Below are 17,924 nucleotides of genomic sequence, written 5' to 3'. Positions count from 1 at the left end.
TTTGAAAATATAAATGCACTGTTTTACAAAATTAGTTTGATTAATCGAATTGTTTATACAAAACCTATTTGATTAACCGAATTGATTTTTACTTGAATCAATATTTTTTATTTGAAAAACCAGTTCGAACCCGTTTGATCTTTAGAACCGGTTTACAACTTATTCAAAATCAATTTAATTTTAAATCAGTTCGATTATTTGGATATAAAATCAAACTGACTAAAACAGTTGAAATTAGAATGATTGGATTTTTTTCAAACCGATTTTTGCACACACACCTTTAATGCTGGCAAAAATGGCCCAATCCTGCAAATAGGGGCATGGCTGGGCTCTTAAAAAGACAACCCAAATAAAAGCGAGACGTTTCGGCCCAGCCTGAGCCGGTGTGTACTTTCTGAGTTCTGTAAGCATACAGCATGGTGGGGGGCTATTAATTGTATCTTTTGTTTGAGGTTGGGGGTTGGGCACACCTTGTGCAGCAACCTTGACCCCTTTATCATCAATATGTTTTTTATTGCTTTTAAAAAAAAATAATGGAAACCATTATTTTGTAGATTAGAAACTCTAATTCTGAACGGAAGACAATTCTCATTGAAGAATAGCACCAAAGTTACGTGTAGAATTGAATCTAAAATTTCTCCTATTAATTATGACAAGCATGCAACTACCCATTAAATGATTGTCCAATGTAATTTGGATGATAGCTAATAGTAGACAACACGTATAAGCCGATAAAGTAAGAAAATGAGGCCTAAGGCCTTAACTTAAAGGAAGTGGGGACCACAGGCCTTCAATCAAATAAAGTGTAGTTTTCCTCCAATCTAACAAAGCAGCATAATCTGAACATATAACATGTTGGCTTACTGAATAAACATTCAGCACTGTTCTACCAAAGATAAAGAATTCGCCAGGATTATGGATTTCACAAGTCTGATACTTGCTCTGATCATAGTTTGCTGTTTTTGTCAGTGCTTAAGCTCTGCTAACGATACTATTACATCAGGCCAATTCATCAGAGACCCTCTCACACTCTTGTATCAGCTAACATTGTCTTCAAATCTGTTCCTACTTTTGATATATTTGCAAGTCTGTTATTCCTGTTAATTGCTAAATTAGCTATAATAAAGCAGCTAGTAAAAGGAAGAGTGAAGGGTTCTTTGTATTCAACGGTAGTGAAATTAAAGAACCAACTACAAATATAAGTGAAATAAGAGAACTCTAGCTAGGAGCTATTGTTATTTAATGTTGAAAAGCTTGCAGATTACACAACCTACTTCCACCTGTACTGTTTAATGTTTTCTAATTTTTTATTCTATAGATATAAAAATATCATATCAACAAAATTCATGTCATTGACAATTTATATTTTTTTTAAAAAATGTTATCGACAATTTATTTTCCACGTTAATCCTTTGACAGACACTAGTACATTTAAATAATATTACTTTGTCAAAATTTAATGGAAACCTTATTTTGTAGATTAGAAATTCAAGTTCTGACGGAAGACAACTCTCATTGAAGAATAACATCAAAAAATAGAAAGGAACTATCATGGTTCTTTTGAATAATATGAAATGCTTAAATATGTGTTTTGTTCTCTAAATTTCAGTTATTTTTGCTTTTGGTCTCACAAATTTAAATTTGTCTTTTTTATTTCTAAATTTTGAAGAATGGTCTTTTAGCTCCTGTCTACAGTGTTGGTTTGATGGGAAATAATGAATTTATAATTTGTGATGATTTTTTTACTGTTAGAAATCAACTTTTTATTTTAAATATTTCGGGCAACAATAAATAAATAAATAAATATGTACCAAAAATCATCATAAACAAGGATTTAATGATGCAACTACTTCTGATAGGAATATTGATTGGCTTCGTTTCTATTTTATAAGAAGAAATTATTTTTATACAATAATTTTTTAATGATGCAACTACTTCTGCTAGGAGCTATTGTTATTTGATGTTGAAAAGCTTGCAGATTACACAAACTACTTCCACCTGTACTGTTTAATGTTTTCTAATTTTTTATTCTATAGATATAAAAATATCATATCAACAAAATTCATGTCATTGACAATGTACATATTTTTTTTTTTAAATGTTATCGACAATTTATTTTCCACGTTAATCCTTTGACAGACACTAGTACATTTAAATAATATTACTTTCTCAAAATTTAATGGAAACCTTATTTTGTAGATTAGAAATTCAAGTTCTGACGGAAGACAATTCTCATTGAAGAATAACATCAAAATCTAAACTTTGTCCTATTAATTATGAGTTATGACAATTAATTGACAAGCAACTACCCATCAAATTGAATGATGTCCATTGCAAATTATTGTCCACTCAATCTTCCCCAATGTTCACACTCCTCTTGTCTCTTGTTTCTCTTCCACGCTTCACTATATATCTTCTTCCACTGAATTTTTTTTTTCACATTTTCCTCCTCCATCCTCTCAACCTCTTCATCTCCCACGCTTCACTTTCTCCCTCCCCCTCCCTCTCCCTCTCCCTCTCCCCACCCCGAGACCTCACCCTCCCCTCCTTCTCCCTTTCGCCACCACAACGCCCAACGTCCACATAAGGTAGATATTTTTTTCTTTCCACTTCTGTTCTCAATCTTCCTCTTATCCTTTTAAGTTTTACTATTTTTATTTTTTATTATCATTTTTAATAAAGCTTATAAATATTTTGTTTGAAAAAATATTAGACTTTTTTTTGTCCTGAAAATAATTTCTTGATCTGCCACAACTTATATGTGTGATATGTCATGTTGAGCTAGCTTGTGATAAAAAAAAATTAAAGAATAATGTTGTACAAGTAGCAAAAATTTAAGACTCATTAGCTATGTGACTCATGAAGATTAGGGGTGGGTAAGCGGGCCGGCCCGTCTCGCCTAAGGTCCGCCTGCATTGGCAGCGGACCGAGTCTATCTGTCCTACTTCTTACACGGATCAAATAAATTGGTTTTTCCCCATCCCGCGAATCCTGCGGGTCAAACGGATCGATCCACGGGTCTAGTTTTAAAAGAATTTCAATCTTAATAAAAATACAATACAATCAAATTAAGTTCAATACAAATGTAAATAAAATCTCAATCATTAGTCAATTACATCAATAAAAATAAATAATGTCTTAACAAAAGAAAATCCAAGCAATAAATCTAAAATATGAAATTTAAACATCTCCAACAACAAATGATTTTATATTTGAAGTAGCTTGAGTGTTCTCCATCTCCACAATTAAGATTACAACAATAATGAATCAGCCTCAACAAAAATAGGATAAAAACAAATTCTAGAGAGAGAAGAGATGTACTTTGCGTGGCACGGTGGTGGGCCGAAGCTATGCCGCTATGGTATGTCGCGTGACTGCATGAGTGTGAGTCGCGTTTTGTTTTTCTAGTAAGGGAAAGAGTTGTATGACTTGCGCGCATGCGTGACTGTGTGGTGGAGAAAAAACTGAGGAGAAAAAATATTCTTAGTGTGCTACAATGATAACGGCTAAATATGATGTGAGTTATTTTTTATAATAAAAATATATTTTAAAATATTTATTTAACAATTATTTTTAGCTTAAATAATAAGAATTGATATTTTTATTATTTATGGCCTACAAATATGAAAATGATAGATTAAAAGAAAAAAAGATCGAGAAAATATTAAAAAGAAATTTTTTTAGCATGTTATCACTTATCTTTTTTATCTTAATCTTTTATTTCTATTATCTTCTATTTTTCTTATCTTATCCTTTTTTATCTTTATCATCTTTTAATTTAAATCTTTTATTTTTATCTTTAAATATTTATCGTATCTAATATATTTCTTTATCTGTTATTTTAAAAGAAAAGTTTAAAGTGAAAAAGAGAAAATCAAACCTAATATAATTGTGTTAGGGTTACACAAATCAAACCTATTGCGGACTGCGGACAATCCCCGAATCCTGCGGGCCAAATCGGCATAGTTCGCGAGTTAAGTGGAGCGGGCCCAAAAATATGACATAATCATGGACCGTTTAAAAAAATTGGTCCATAACCCGCGCAGATCACAGGCCCCGCGGGTCAGTCCATGGATCTGGGTCCGTTTACCCACCCCTAATGAAAATACACGTTGAGCTAGCTTGTGTTAAAAAAAAAAATTTATTTCATTTTCGTAGAAATATCTTTGAAAATGAGTGAAGAGCTTTAACAAAACTTCTAAAATCAGTTCTACAGTCGGCCTAGGACCCAAGCTTATAAAATGTTTCATAAGATCCAATCTTATAAAATACTTCATAGCGAAAAGACAAAAATTCCAATTATGTAGTTAAAAAATAGGAATAATTAAAGCCATTTATTTGATAGTTGAAAGCATGCATGCTATCGTCGATTTTGTTGAATACCGTTCATAGACGGACTCATCTCATTGTATAAAGGACAAAGCGTTTGCTTTAGCTAGATGAGATCAATCTGAAGCAAATGGTTATAATTTCAAAATTTTAAGAGTGGAGGACCTGTGTTGTGCACGTTAGAGTGAATCGTTCAAGATTAATCCTTAACAACCTGACCACCAGGTTCATCCTCCTTCTTTTTCTTGTATTTCAATACTATCTTTTCGATTCTTTCCAATGATATTTGATATTTTTTAGATCTTCTTTTGTTGACCTGACTTGTGTTTTGATCAAAGTTAATGGACTTAAAACAAATGAACAAAAAATAGAAAGGAACTATCATGGTTCTTTTGAATAATATGAAATGCTTAAATATGTGTTTTGTTCTCTAAATTTCAGTTATTTTTGCTTTTGGTCTCACAAATTTAAATTTGTCTTTTTTATTTCTAAATTTTGAAGAATGGTCTTTTAGCTCCTGTCTACAGTGTTGGTTTGATGGGAAATAATGAATTTATAATTTGTGATGATTTTTTTACTGTTAGAAATCAACTTTTTATTTTAAATATTTCGGGCAACAATAAATAAATAAATAAATATGTACCAAAAATCATCATAAACAAGGATTTAATGATGCAACTACTTCTGATAGGAATATTGATTGGCTTCGTTTCTATTTTATAAGAAGAAATTATTTTTATACAATAATTTTTTAATGATGCAACTACTTCTGCTAGGAGCTATTGTTATTTGATGTTGAAAAGCTTGCAGATTACACAAACTACTTCCACCTGTACTGTTTAATGTTTTCTAATTTTTTATTCTATAGATATAAAAATATCATATCAACAAAATTCATGTCATTGACAATGTACATATTTTTTTTTTTTAAATGTTATCGACAATTTATTTTTCACGTTAATCCTTTGACAGACACTAGTACATTTAAATAATATTACTTTCTCAAAATTTAATATATATATATATATATATATATATATATATATATATATATATATATATATATATAAAATGACAGCAATGGAATGCCAATCCTCGGGCTTTATTTGTAAAGTCTCAATTCCTTGGTAATCGAAACCCAATGATCTATGAATTAGTTCATGTTTGACTAGCTAAGAAGACAAACTACCTTGCATTTTTTTGCTTCTCCTGAATTTTTTAATGAATTTGGTATTAGTCTTTCCTATTTACATTATGATGAAATTAAAAAAAAAGGAATTGCTATTTCTTATTGTAATTTAAAAAAATGTGTCAGATGGTATCTCTGAAGTAGATGGCAGTTGATAGAATAATTCTTGACCATAATTGCCAGTATGAATACTGTATCCAATATGAAACTTGTGGTTGGTTGTAAAACATCTATTCTCTCGTTGAGAACTCACACCAAAAATCATCATAAACAAGGATTTTAATGATGCAACTACTTCTGATAGGAATATTGATTGGCTTCGTTTCTATTTTATAAGAAGAAACTATTTTTATACAATAATTTTTTATAAATTTTTTTACAATCATGAGAAAAAGAAGAAGAAAAATGTAAGATAATACATAATATAATAAAGAGATAAAAAAAATATAACAGAAAATATTGTAAGAAATTATTTTATGAATAGTATAATTTTTTAAAAGCATACTTATAAGAATATGAGTTTAATGTGCCTGTCTAAAAGCATACTTATAATTATTGCAATATCTCTTTACCAAAATGCCGTCGTACGTCTTTCAAGTCTTGCATGACTCCACAACCTTTGTCTATAAAAAAATAAAAATAACTCCACAACCTTTGCTTTAGTGCCCCAATTATTCTCTTCCTTTCTTTCAATTTCGAAGTTTTATATTATGTTTTGGCTTTATTGCAAACCAAAAAAAAATCCTCCTACATTCTAATAAAAAACATATGTTTTAAATAAATTTTGTGACTACTATTAATTTTGACACACATCCCTTACTTACATTTAATGGTTCAAATAATTCTACTCAACTTTAAAATAAATGAGCCCTTAGATTGTACATATTTATCATGCAGGAACAACCAGCTATCATTTTACATTGAACTAGAAATTCATTTTAGAAGATCAAAGACAAAATTTTCCGATTAAAACGTACTTAAATTGAAGAGGGGTTGTTGGCATTGTGCACCAAAAAGGAAAAAAAATGTGGAGGTTAAAGATAGCAGATGGAGGGAATGATCCCTATATATTTAGCACAAATAATTTTGTGGGAAGGCAAACATGGGAGTTTGATTCTGAGGCAGGTACCGCTGAGGAACGAGCTCAAATTGAAGCAGCTCGTCAAAACTTTTATGAAAATCGCTTCATGGTCAAGGCTTGTGGTGATCGACTTTGGCGGTTTCAGGTACCTGTTATTCTTATAACAAAATTATCTCCATTTGAAATTTAGGCTAAGTATTTTTCAAATCTAGTCCCTCGTACTTTTGTTTTAAGATACTAATGCAAAACTAATAAAAAACAAAGACATACGATTGGGAAAAACTTACTATTATTCCATTAATATGTTGGTTATTTTCATTGATGTGACAATCACATACGAGTGTATGATGTATGTGTACCTAGTTAGCTATCACTCAAACGTTTAACATGTCACTTGTGTAACAGTGTTAGATGATACTAACTAATAATAACAAGATTAAATTAATTGATGATTTTCAAATTCAAGCACAATTTTGTCATCTTTTTAAATTCCAAAGACTAGTTTGGTTGATAAATGATAACTACAATTTCAAATTGATTGATAATTTATAATTTTAGAGATTATTTTACTATTTTATTAATTTTGGCGACCAATATGATCAATCATTATAATTTCATACACTAACTTGGTGATTCACTCCTATGATTATTATTCTTTAGATGATTTGTGACTAAATTTTATTTGCAATTTTATCGAGTGATATTATCATTAAGAAAGTACGAAAATAAATATTCTTATGTGCTATTTCAAAAAAGGAAAGATGTTAAAGAAATCTATAAAATAAATATTATGCATATAAAAAATAAAAAATTGAGTTCTTAAAACTCATTCAAAAGTAATTGGGGGAAATATTTTTTTCTTTAAAGTGTGAATATAATATTTACACCTGTGCGCAGGGGAGGGAGGCGAAGAGTGGTTGGGGAAAAAGATTGTAAAATTGTGATGATACTTGAGCAAGATAAAAGCTAAAAATAATTAAAAATGTATAGATAATATATAGAGGTGTAAGCTTTTGTTTTTGGATACCTTGCTAACGAGAAGTAAAGATTTTGGTAGGTAAGTTTGTTTCTTCCTTTAACAATATAACTTTTATTTTATTTTTGTTTCTGGGGCTTCTACAGATTTTGAGGGAAAATAATTTCAAACAAACAATAAGTGGCGTAAAGATAGAAGATGATGAGAAAATTACATGCGAGAAAATTAGGAGCACCATGAAGAGGGCCACTCATTACCTATCGTCACTACAGACTAGTGATGGTCATTGGCCTGCTCATCTTGGAGGTTCCCTCTTTTTTACTCCACCGTTGGTAAGTTCAACTTATTCAGTAACAAAATTAAATTGGTAATTTATTTGACTTAATTAGAAATTACTCAATAAATATGTTCATTTAGAATGGCTTCATAATCTCGTTATGTTTTCAAATGGGTGAAACTTTCTCAATATTCGATTTTTCGTGAATAACTAAAATTAAAGTCACTTAAAGATGATTAAATGTGTTGGTTTCTAAATTTACTTTGAATAAAGATTTTTTAATGTCTGAAAAATTGAAAAAAAAAATTATAATTCCAAACTGAATTGTATGTTCTCACCGTTGGCCATCGTATAATGCATATGTATAGTACATAACTAAGGAAATAAAGACAGTAAATACTATACTCTTTTTTTTAATATTATACGTTTATAAATTTACTTTTGCATATAAAAACAAGCAGAAAATATATTTATGATCTCTAATAAATATTTGAATCTTATATTTGCTTTTTAATAAAAAATTTTCATTCTTGTAATTATTTTAGTCTTTGGTAACTAAGAAATTCTATATTTGTTTCTTAATAAGTATTTTTCATTTGTTATTAGTCCCTTTGAAAATAAGACTAATAACAAATTAATTTTTTTTATTAGGGAGTAAATACAAAATCTGTTAACTGATCAGAGATTAAAAAGTGTTAAGGAAAAAAATAATTAAATTGTTGTTTTATTAATGACTCAAATACAAAGAAAAATTTATTAGAGAGCGAATATAAAATTTAAATATTTATTAAGGATTGAAAATATATTTTAGTCTAAAAATAAAATATGATAATAATTCTTGCTTGTTTCTAGCATGATAGATGGGCAAAATTTACTTTCCGAGCTTTGCAACAAGAGGACTTTTTCATGATAAAAGACCATTTTGGTTCCTATGTGTAAATTGATAATTTAATTTCTAAAAGAATGAAAATTCTAATTAAGTATTTGAAAATATAAAAAGTGTGATAATAACGTTTTGTTGTTAAATTCGTGGAACCATTTTGTTATTATTTAATATTTAAAAATTAATTTGACATTAAGGTATAAAATTCAATAACTAATTACACATGACCTAATTGTCACACTTTTTACATATTCAATGATTAAATTGGAATTTTTGTTCTTTCAAAAATTAAATTATTACCGATTTACATATTCAAATACCATAATTATTATTTACCCTAGAATTTTATTATAACACATGGAATTTCACTTAAGTTTAATTATAATGTGCTAAGGTTATGAAATCATATTTTATCATATATGATAAAGATGATGTTTCACAAGTCATTTTTAGTTTTTTTACTAACTAGAAAACTTATTTAATTGCTTAGTAAAGAAATTATTTTTAATAACTAGTAGTATTTTTTGAAATATTACTTGAAGTATCATGATTCAAAACGCTAACTTTTAACTTTTTTTATTCCTTTTTTGTCCTTAGCACATATTTATCAATTTACCTTATTATCTTTTTTAAATAAAATAAGTTTTATTATTTTTTTTCACTGGTTCACATTATACTTCACAAAATTGACAATGATAAATGTTAAGTTTATTCTATTTTTCTAATATTTTTTGGAATAACTTTATATTAGACAATTCATTTTACCTATTACACTAATTAACATATAAAAATGTAGAATGTATATTTAAGTTTATTTTTTATTTTATTTTAAACTTGATTAAAAATATTTTAAAATATATTATAAGATTAATAGTAGAATACATTATATGAAGAATATATATAATAATTGAAACTAAAAATGTATTTAAAATAATTTATCTATAAACAAAAAGTTATAATAGTTTAAAATTAATTAAGATCTAAAATTATAACACCTCAAAATATATTTGTATCCATAAAATAAAATTAAAATTTATATAAAAATATCATATAAATATGTCTATTTTTGTCATTTTATATTTTTTTAGTTACTTCAATATATAATTTTATTAAACACTTATAATTCAACAAACTAGTTTAACAACTTTCAACTTCTAGTTAGCAGTTAATTTTATTGAACATAACCTAAGTTATTGAATTTTGTAATAACTACTTTAAATGTCACAACTAAGATAATTTCTTATCGTTGATAATATAGAAGTGGATTTTGGTTCTTTTAAAATTTTTGAAGTTCAACTTTAGTTGCTATAAAACTTTTGTTCATTTTTTGTCTCTCTAATTTTGAAATGTGTCACTTTCGGTCCTTAAGTGTTATCTAAATAACTTTTTTTCCTTTTATAAAATGTTGTCTAAACCTCTTTGATGACAAAATATAGTGCATTTTAAAATTAGAAGGATGGAAAAATATACAATATTTTTTTAAAGAGAGACTAAAGTTGAGCTTCCAAAATTTTAGAAGGTTCAAAACATATATTATCTAATATAAGTCATTATAACGATTATGCATGAAATTTAAATTCTTTCAATTAATAAAGAATAAATTCATATTTGTAAAAAAAATTTAATAATATTGTTTTTTAATGTAATTATTTTTAAGATAAAAATATAAGAATTTTTTAAATATTTTAATTAATAACAAGTACACTACTAGAAAAATATAGAAAGTCACCAAATTTAGCGACCGAAAAGTTCCAGTCTAGCGACCTAATCAATGTCTGAAGTCAAAGATGTTCATATATAGCGACTATATTAGTGACCGATCACAGTAGTAGTAGAATTTTCAGTCGCTAATTCTGTCTCAAAGTGACTATTTTTATATTGATGCCCAGTGACTAATGTTGCAACGGTTATGATGTATAGTTTGCGATCATTCACGTCGGTTGCAAAAACATTATTGGAAGTGCTTCACATACTAAATAATTTTGTCCCTGAAGACTTTAAAATTAGCGACTGATTATCAAATCAATTGCTGGATGTCCAAAAAGAATAGCTACTAGAAAAATTCAGTCGCTAATTTACCAAAATCTAAACACCAACAAAATTGTCTTATAAATATTAAAACAATAACATCCTTGTAATTTAAAAATAAAAATATTAGATAATTATTATTATCACAATTTAAAGATTAAATACGTATTTTTTTCAACATTGTTATTAATTTAATATGTCAACCGGTAAATGACATTCAATACCATAATTTTGTATGATGAACATGAGTTTGAAAGAGTAAATTGACTTTTTTCCCTCTATAACTAAAGAAATACACTATTAATTGTTTTGTATGGATGATTGATGGATTAATTTAAATTTTTTTATTTATAAAATTAGTGTCAATTTTTTGGATGAACAAAGACATATTATTAATGACTGTGAACTAAATTAATATTAAAATTGCTAGAATGAACAAAATAATAATACATGCTTACTCATTAATATAAAATATTTCAATTAATCTTTTCAAGTCATATATTGGACCTTTAATATTAGGAAATAAACATAGAAATTTCAATTTTATAAATTTTATTTAATTATTTATGAAACTGAAAAAGAAATTCTAAATACTATCAACTAAGTACGAATACAAATTATTTTCCATAATATTTTAGCATAAGTACCTAATTTTATAAATAATCACGAAACTATAAAATCTCCTAAGATGTATTGTAAGCACTATAGAGAGAGAAAGAAAAAGAAGGCACAATACAATAAGGAAAGGAAAATGGATGATAACAAAATAGGAATTAAAAAGGATGAATTTCATTACAGGAAATAAAACTTGCACATTTTAATCAAGAAATTCTAACTCAATTAATTGAGTAAGGTGTGAGTTATTATAAACTCTTCATATCTATCTTTGATTCTTATATATAAAAAAAACTCAAATTTATAATGTATGTTATGCAAGTTAATCAATTATACTAATTCAAAAGAACTATATTTGCAATTTGGAATTCATAAGATTATCTATATAACATTACTCCTCCACGTGTTTAAAATATTGCAGGTCATTTGTTTATATATTACAGGACATATTGATTCTATATTTTCAGAAGAGTATCGTAAAGAGATTCTTCGTTACATATATTACCACCAGGTATACTTATTAAATAATTTCAATATATATACCAAATTGATCATGATCTGAAAAAAGACAATATAACTATATATAATGTTATTTATACCTTTTTTTTTAAAATTATTGTATGTTTAAGTTATATAAAACTTTTTCAGTGTTTCCCATAGCCATTAAATCTGATTTTTTTTCCCATGGCAATGAGCATCTAATATTAATTGGTAAACACTTGAAGAACAAAGATGGAGGTTGGGGACTACACATAGAAGGTCACAGTATCATGTTTTGCACTACACTCAATTATATATGCATGCGAATTCTTGGAGAAGGACCTAATGGAGGTCATAACAATGCTTGTGCTAAAGCAAGAAAGTGGATTCATGATCATGGTGGTGTAACACATATACCTTCATGGGGGAAATTTTGGCTTTCGGTATACATATTTTTTTTCCCTGACATTTAAATACACAAATATATTTATGTATATTACTAATTTGAATAATCTTATACTTGCAGGTACTTGGTATAGTTGATTGGTGTGGAAGCAACCCAATGCCGCCTGAATTTTGGATCCTTCCTTCTTTTCTCCCTATGCATCCGGGTTAAATTAAATAACTTTGATTTGTTACTCTTAATTTGTGGAATATATATATATATATATATATATATATATTAACTAATTCAATTATACATAATGAATTAGTTAATATAAAATATATAATCATTAAATTAAATATTTATTGCGCGCATCTCATATTCACCTTAAATAATGCAGGTAAAATGTGGTGTTATTGTCGGTTGGTATACATGCCCATGTCTTATTTGTATGGGAAGAAATTTACGGGTCCAATCACACCGTTAGTTGTAAATTTGAGAGAAGAACTTTTTATTCAACCTTATGATGAAAATAGTTGGAAGAAAGCACGTCATAAATGTGCAAATGTAAGAGATACTCAATTATTAACTATTAAATGTAATGTGCATTGTTTATATACTTTTAATTTTAGGGAAATATAAAAATAAGAATATCTAAAAAATATAATTGAAATTATATAAAATGCACATAATTCAAGTTAAATATTTAAAAAATAGATTAAAAAGGAAAAACGTATTTAATATTATAAAGAAAATATGTCAACATAAATAATTTTTAAAAAATGAGAACCACATTTTTCATTATAAGAGTGCATTTGAATAAATTTTTTATTAATTAAAATTCACATATATATGTAATTTTTTTATGATAAAAATGATATTTATTCATTTTATACTTTACAGGAAGATCTTTACTATCCCCATCATTGGATACAAGATCTATTATGGGATAGTTTGTATGTATTCACCGAGCCTCTTCTAAATTGTTGGCCTTTCAACAAGTTGGTTAGAGAAAAGGCACTTCAAGTAACAATGAAACATATTCATTATGAAGACGAAAATAGTCGGTATATTGCCATCGGGTGTGTGGAAAAGGTAGTCATCATAATATTAAAATATATATTACTTTCTAGCATGCACCAATTTGAATGATAAATTTTTTAGTTTTTCTCTATAAAGGAAATTCATTCAAATACAACATTATCATGTTCGCATTTTCTAGGTTCTATGTATGCTTGCTTGTTGGGTTGAAGATCCAAATGGAGATGCTTTCAAGAAGCATCTTGCAAGGATCCCAGATTATTTATGGGTTTCTGAAGATGGAATGACCATGCAGGTATATATATTGGATTGTCTATTTTACTAGTAAAGGCATTGTCATATTTGAATACAAAATAATTAATAACATATTATTATAATTTCTAAAGCACTTTGTAAAAAAATATAAATTGTAAGATAAGTTAATTAATGCATTTGTCTACAATGCAGGGTATTGGTACTCAATCATGGGATGTTGGTTTCATTGTTCAAGCTTTACTTGCTACTAACCTTATAGATGATTTTGGACCTACAATTGCAAAAGCTCACGATTTCATCAAGAAATCTCAGGTCAATTTAAGTTTCACTATAAGTATGCGATAAAATCAAAATTCTCCTTCCCAAGTTAAGGAAGAAAACTTTATGTGAACTAATTAACTTCATTCGGATTGTACAATTCACCTAACAAATTATTTTGGACCCATAATTCTTATTTATATAATGACTTAACCAATCAAATAATGAAGTTTAAGTAACTAATTACATGCTAACTTTTTTTTAACAAGAATTACTTATAGGTTAACTACAACCAATACAACCGCAACTATTTAAATTAGGAAATAAAATTTTAATTAATGTTCAATAGATAAAAAACAATATACGTGTTAGTTTTATATAACAAAAATAATTTGACCTTTTAATTTTTATAGGTAAGAGAAAATCCTTCGGGAGATTTTAAGAGTATGTATCGTCACATTTGTAAAGGCTCATGGACCCTTGCCGATAGAGATCATGCATGGCAAGTTTCTGATACCACTGCAGAATGTTTGAAGGCAAGTGACTTCTTAGGCCACATACATTTTAATTTTTTTTAAAAACTTCATATGGATTTAATTGGTATGCATTGTTGTTTAAATATTTTTTACATTGTCAACTGATCATAAAATTTCATATGGTTTAAAAAAATGAGTCTTAACTCTTTCTATATATATCAAATCTAACCAATTAATTATTCTGTTTCAGTGTTGTCTACTTTTATCAGTGCTGCCACAAGATATTGTGGGAGAAAAAATGGAACTTGAAAAGTTACATGATTCAATCAATTTGATACTGTCACTTCAGGTGAGCTTTATTAAATTTATGTGACTTGCTTTTAATTGATTAATTAGGTAATCAATTGTCCCTCTGTTTAATTGTTTTTTAATTTTGTTTATATCACCCTTATTGTGTTCTATGGAAATGGAAAATAAAGGGTTACACTGTGCACACTAGTTATCCATCCCTACATAATTAAAATAAATAGCATATTTATTATTAGAATAAGATTATTTCTTGTTATACTTTTTGCTTTCTACAGGACATGTCATCTCATTTGTGTTTTATTATAAAACTCTTAAATTTCTTTTGTAACTGTTCTTTTTATGTTAAGACTTCCTTTTTTTCATTTATTTTTCACTCCTTAAATTTTAGAGTAATAATACATCAACCATTCATTATTTACACCTCTCATTTTTCTCAATCTCTTTTTTCCTATCTCTAGATGTTGAATAACATATTGGATGCCCACATACCAAACATTTTCCTAAACTTTAATAGGACAAACTTTTAAATTAATTTATTTTAAAACTTCTTTCTCCTCCAAATCTTAGTTACTATACTTCAATATATTAAATTAGAATAGAATATATTTAGATCGAATATTTAATTTTTTTAGTATCATTCTTAGATTTTTTTTCAATTTAAATTTTTTAATTATGCATATCTTTTTTTGTACTTTAAAATCTTCAATAATTTTTTTTCTTCATTTTATCAAAGTTTACTTGATATTTAAATTTCTTGTATACAATTCTTTTTTACACAACTTCTATTTTAATTAATATAGAGTAAAAATGGAGGTATGACTGCGTGGGAGCCCGCAGGAGCTTATAAATGGTTGGAAGTAAGTGTTACATTAATTAATGTTGCAATGTCTATAAATTCATTATTAACAAAAATCTTTTGTCACCTAATTTAATGGATTAATTAACTTTGTTGTTAATTTCTAGCTACTCAATCCTACGGAATTTTTTGCTGACATAGTAGTTGAGCACGAATATCTTGAATGCACTGCATCAGCAATTCAGGTTTTAGTGTTGTTCAAAAAGCTTTACCCAGAGCATAGAAAGGAAGAGATAGAGAACTTCATTGCTAAAGCAGTAACATTCATTGAAGATACACAATTAGAGAATGGTTCTTGGTATGGGAATTGGGCAGTTTGTTTCACTTACAGCTCTTGGTTTGCACTTGGAGGTCTAGTTGCTGCTGGCAAGACTTACACAAATTGTGTTACTATTCGTAAAGCTGTGAAATTTCTACTCAAAATACAAAATAAGGACGGTGGGTGGGGAGAGAGTTATCTTTCTTGCCCAAGGAAGGTTTGTAATTAAATAATCATTTATGGTATAGTTTTCCTTCAACTTTAATGTTAATTATGAGTAATATTATTAACAATGTCTTAATGAATGAATGTGTATAATGAAGATGTACGTACCTCTTGAAGGAAGTCGATCAAATGTTGTACAAACATCATGGGCTCTAATGGCTCTAATTCATGCTGAGCAGGTATTCTTTTGATGTGCACATGCGCGAGAGACTACATGTCCATTTCCTTGTATCTTGGATTTCAACTTGTTTATGTATTACTATTACTATATCCAAAATAAATGTTATATAAATTAATGTTTTTCTTTATCCTTTTCTAAATTTTGCTTATAGGCTGAGAGAGATCCAACTCCCCTTCATCATGCAGCAAAGTTACTCATTAATTCTCAGTTAGAAGATGGCGATTGGCCCCAACAAGTACCTCTTAAATCTCAATCTTTTGAATTTGATAGTATGACTATGTTAATGTATATGCTCAGGTCATAATACTAAGAATTAATTATTTAGTTATATATTAAATACATATACAAGCCAACACTGTATACTAAAATCCCAAAACTTTGTGACTAGGAGAGAGCCATAATTAAAATTTAATTTAGCATCCATCATATACTCTTTTTTTTCAATTTTAGTTCCTATAAATTCATAAACCTTTTATATATATATATATATATATATATATATATATATGTATATTTTATTTTAGTCTATGTTATTTAGGAAACATTAGTTCTATATTCCAACAATTGTTAACCATGCCATCACTGAATAGGAGCTAGAACTAAAATCGAATTAGGTTTATATGTATATTTACATACATACTTACACATAGTGTCAAATACAAATTTTAAGGAATAATGCCGGTTTTACAACATATCTTACATTAAGGAGGAAATTAAAAGAGAAGAAAGACTAGTGTGCGAAATAACATTGTCCAAATTAATTCTTATGTTATAATAATTCTTGTTATGTTTTCTTTTTTATTTGAAATAGATAAACTAGAATTAAGTTTCATTTTTAATTCTTGTTTGTGACTTATTTATGGCAGGAAACTCTTGGAGTATACTTGAGAAATTGCTTGGTTCATTACTCATTCTATAGAAATATTTTTCCAATGTGGGCTTTGGCTGAATACCGCACAAATGTTTTATTGCCTTCCTTTACTATTTAAGTTGAAAAATTGTGAGCTCAAAAAGATAATGTCATACCAATAAAAGTCTAGAAAAAAAAAAGTTGGTAATGAAGTTTAATAGGCTTATTCATATTCCCATACTTTTGTAATTTTGAAACAAATATTTCGTATACATTGTCAGGGACTCCAAAATTTATCATACATAACGAGGGGCTCTTTTTGCACCAATTTGTAAATAAAATATTTTAAAAGTTATAACAATAATAATAATTTTTAACTGATTGACACAGTAATATATAATCATTAGACTTAAGCAAATGCTAAAATAAAAAATGTTTAACTAAGACGTGTTTGAATGTATTCTTACATGATTTTTAATAAAATATTTTCTTTTTCAATTTCTTAACCAAAACTCTAACTCTTAGGAAATTTGTCAACAATACCTTTAATTTATACATATAACTTTCAGATATTTTTAAAAATATTCTTATAAAATATTTCAAATATAAAATGCAGACAAAGTGGGGCAATAATATATGCACCAAATTTATCTGCAGTAAATATTAAATAAGTATAGTCAACTACGATCACTGTCTTTTGCCGTGGATGAGCAGTGAGATGGTTGACGAGTTCAGAAGATATTAACATCTACATTTAATTTTACTCAACTACGATCGCTGTCTTTTGTCCTGGATCACTAGAAAGATGATTCAAGAGTTGCCAGTACATTTAAAGTGCACCTGCTCCCCGTAATACCAACTTATTAAGGATCTACTTCAGTTAATTCATTATGTGAATTATTATAAAGAAAAATCACACTCATACCGTGAACTTTCAACTTTTTTTTTATATAAAAATAATATCATAGTTA

The 17,924-nt window shown here is 27.5% G+C and overlaps 1 protein-coding gene across 3 annotated transcripts; it reads left to right on the top strand.

Moving 5' to 3' along the window:
- Positions 1-2,439: 2,439 nt before the first annotated feature.
- On the top strand, positions 2,440-17,281 carry LOC114388269 (beta-amyrin synthase-like). Of its 3 annotated transcripts, XM_028348681.1 has the most exons (18): positions 2,476-2,588; positions 4,417-4,554; positions 6,416-6,744; positions 7,722-7,907; positions 11,800-11,889; positions 12,104-12,301; positions 12,385-12,469; positions 12,644-12,810; positions 13,147-13,338; positions 13,466-13,579; positions 13,732-13,851; positions 14,211-14,333; positions 14,524-14,622; positions 15,383-15,439; positions 15,546-15,914; positions 16,021-16,101; positions 16,255-16,338; positions 16,970-17,281. In XM_028348681.1, exons 3-18 carry the CDS (start codon positions 6,544-6,546, stop codon positions 17,090-17,092), a joined length of 2,289 nt encoding a protein of 762 aa, XP_028204482.1. In that variant the 5' UTR covers positions 2,476-2,588; positions 4,417-4,554; positions 6,416-6,543; the 3' UTR covers positions 17,093-17,281. The 3 variants fall into 3 exon arrangements, with proteins under 3 accessions (XP_028204481.1, XP_028204483.1, XP_028204482.1); XM_028348680.1 differs by lacking the exon at positions 4,417-4,554 and having other exon boundaries at positions 2,440-2,588; XM_028348682.1 differs by lacking the exons at positions 4,417-4,554; positions 6,416-6,744 and having other exon boundaries at positions 2,445-2,588.
- The last annotated feature ends 643 nt before the right edge of the window (positions 17,282-17,924 follow it).

This window comes from Glycine soja, chromosome 15, assembly GCF_004193775.1.
Source record: "Glycine soja cultivar W05 chromosome 15, ASM419377v2, whole genome shotgun sequence".
Lineage (NCBI taxonomy): Eukaryota > Viridiplantae > Streptophyta > Magnoliopsida > Fabales > Fabaceae > Glycine > Glycine soja.
The sequence above is the reverse complement of the archived record's forward strand: the minus strand, read 5'-3'. Positions and strand labels throughout refer to the sequence as shown.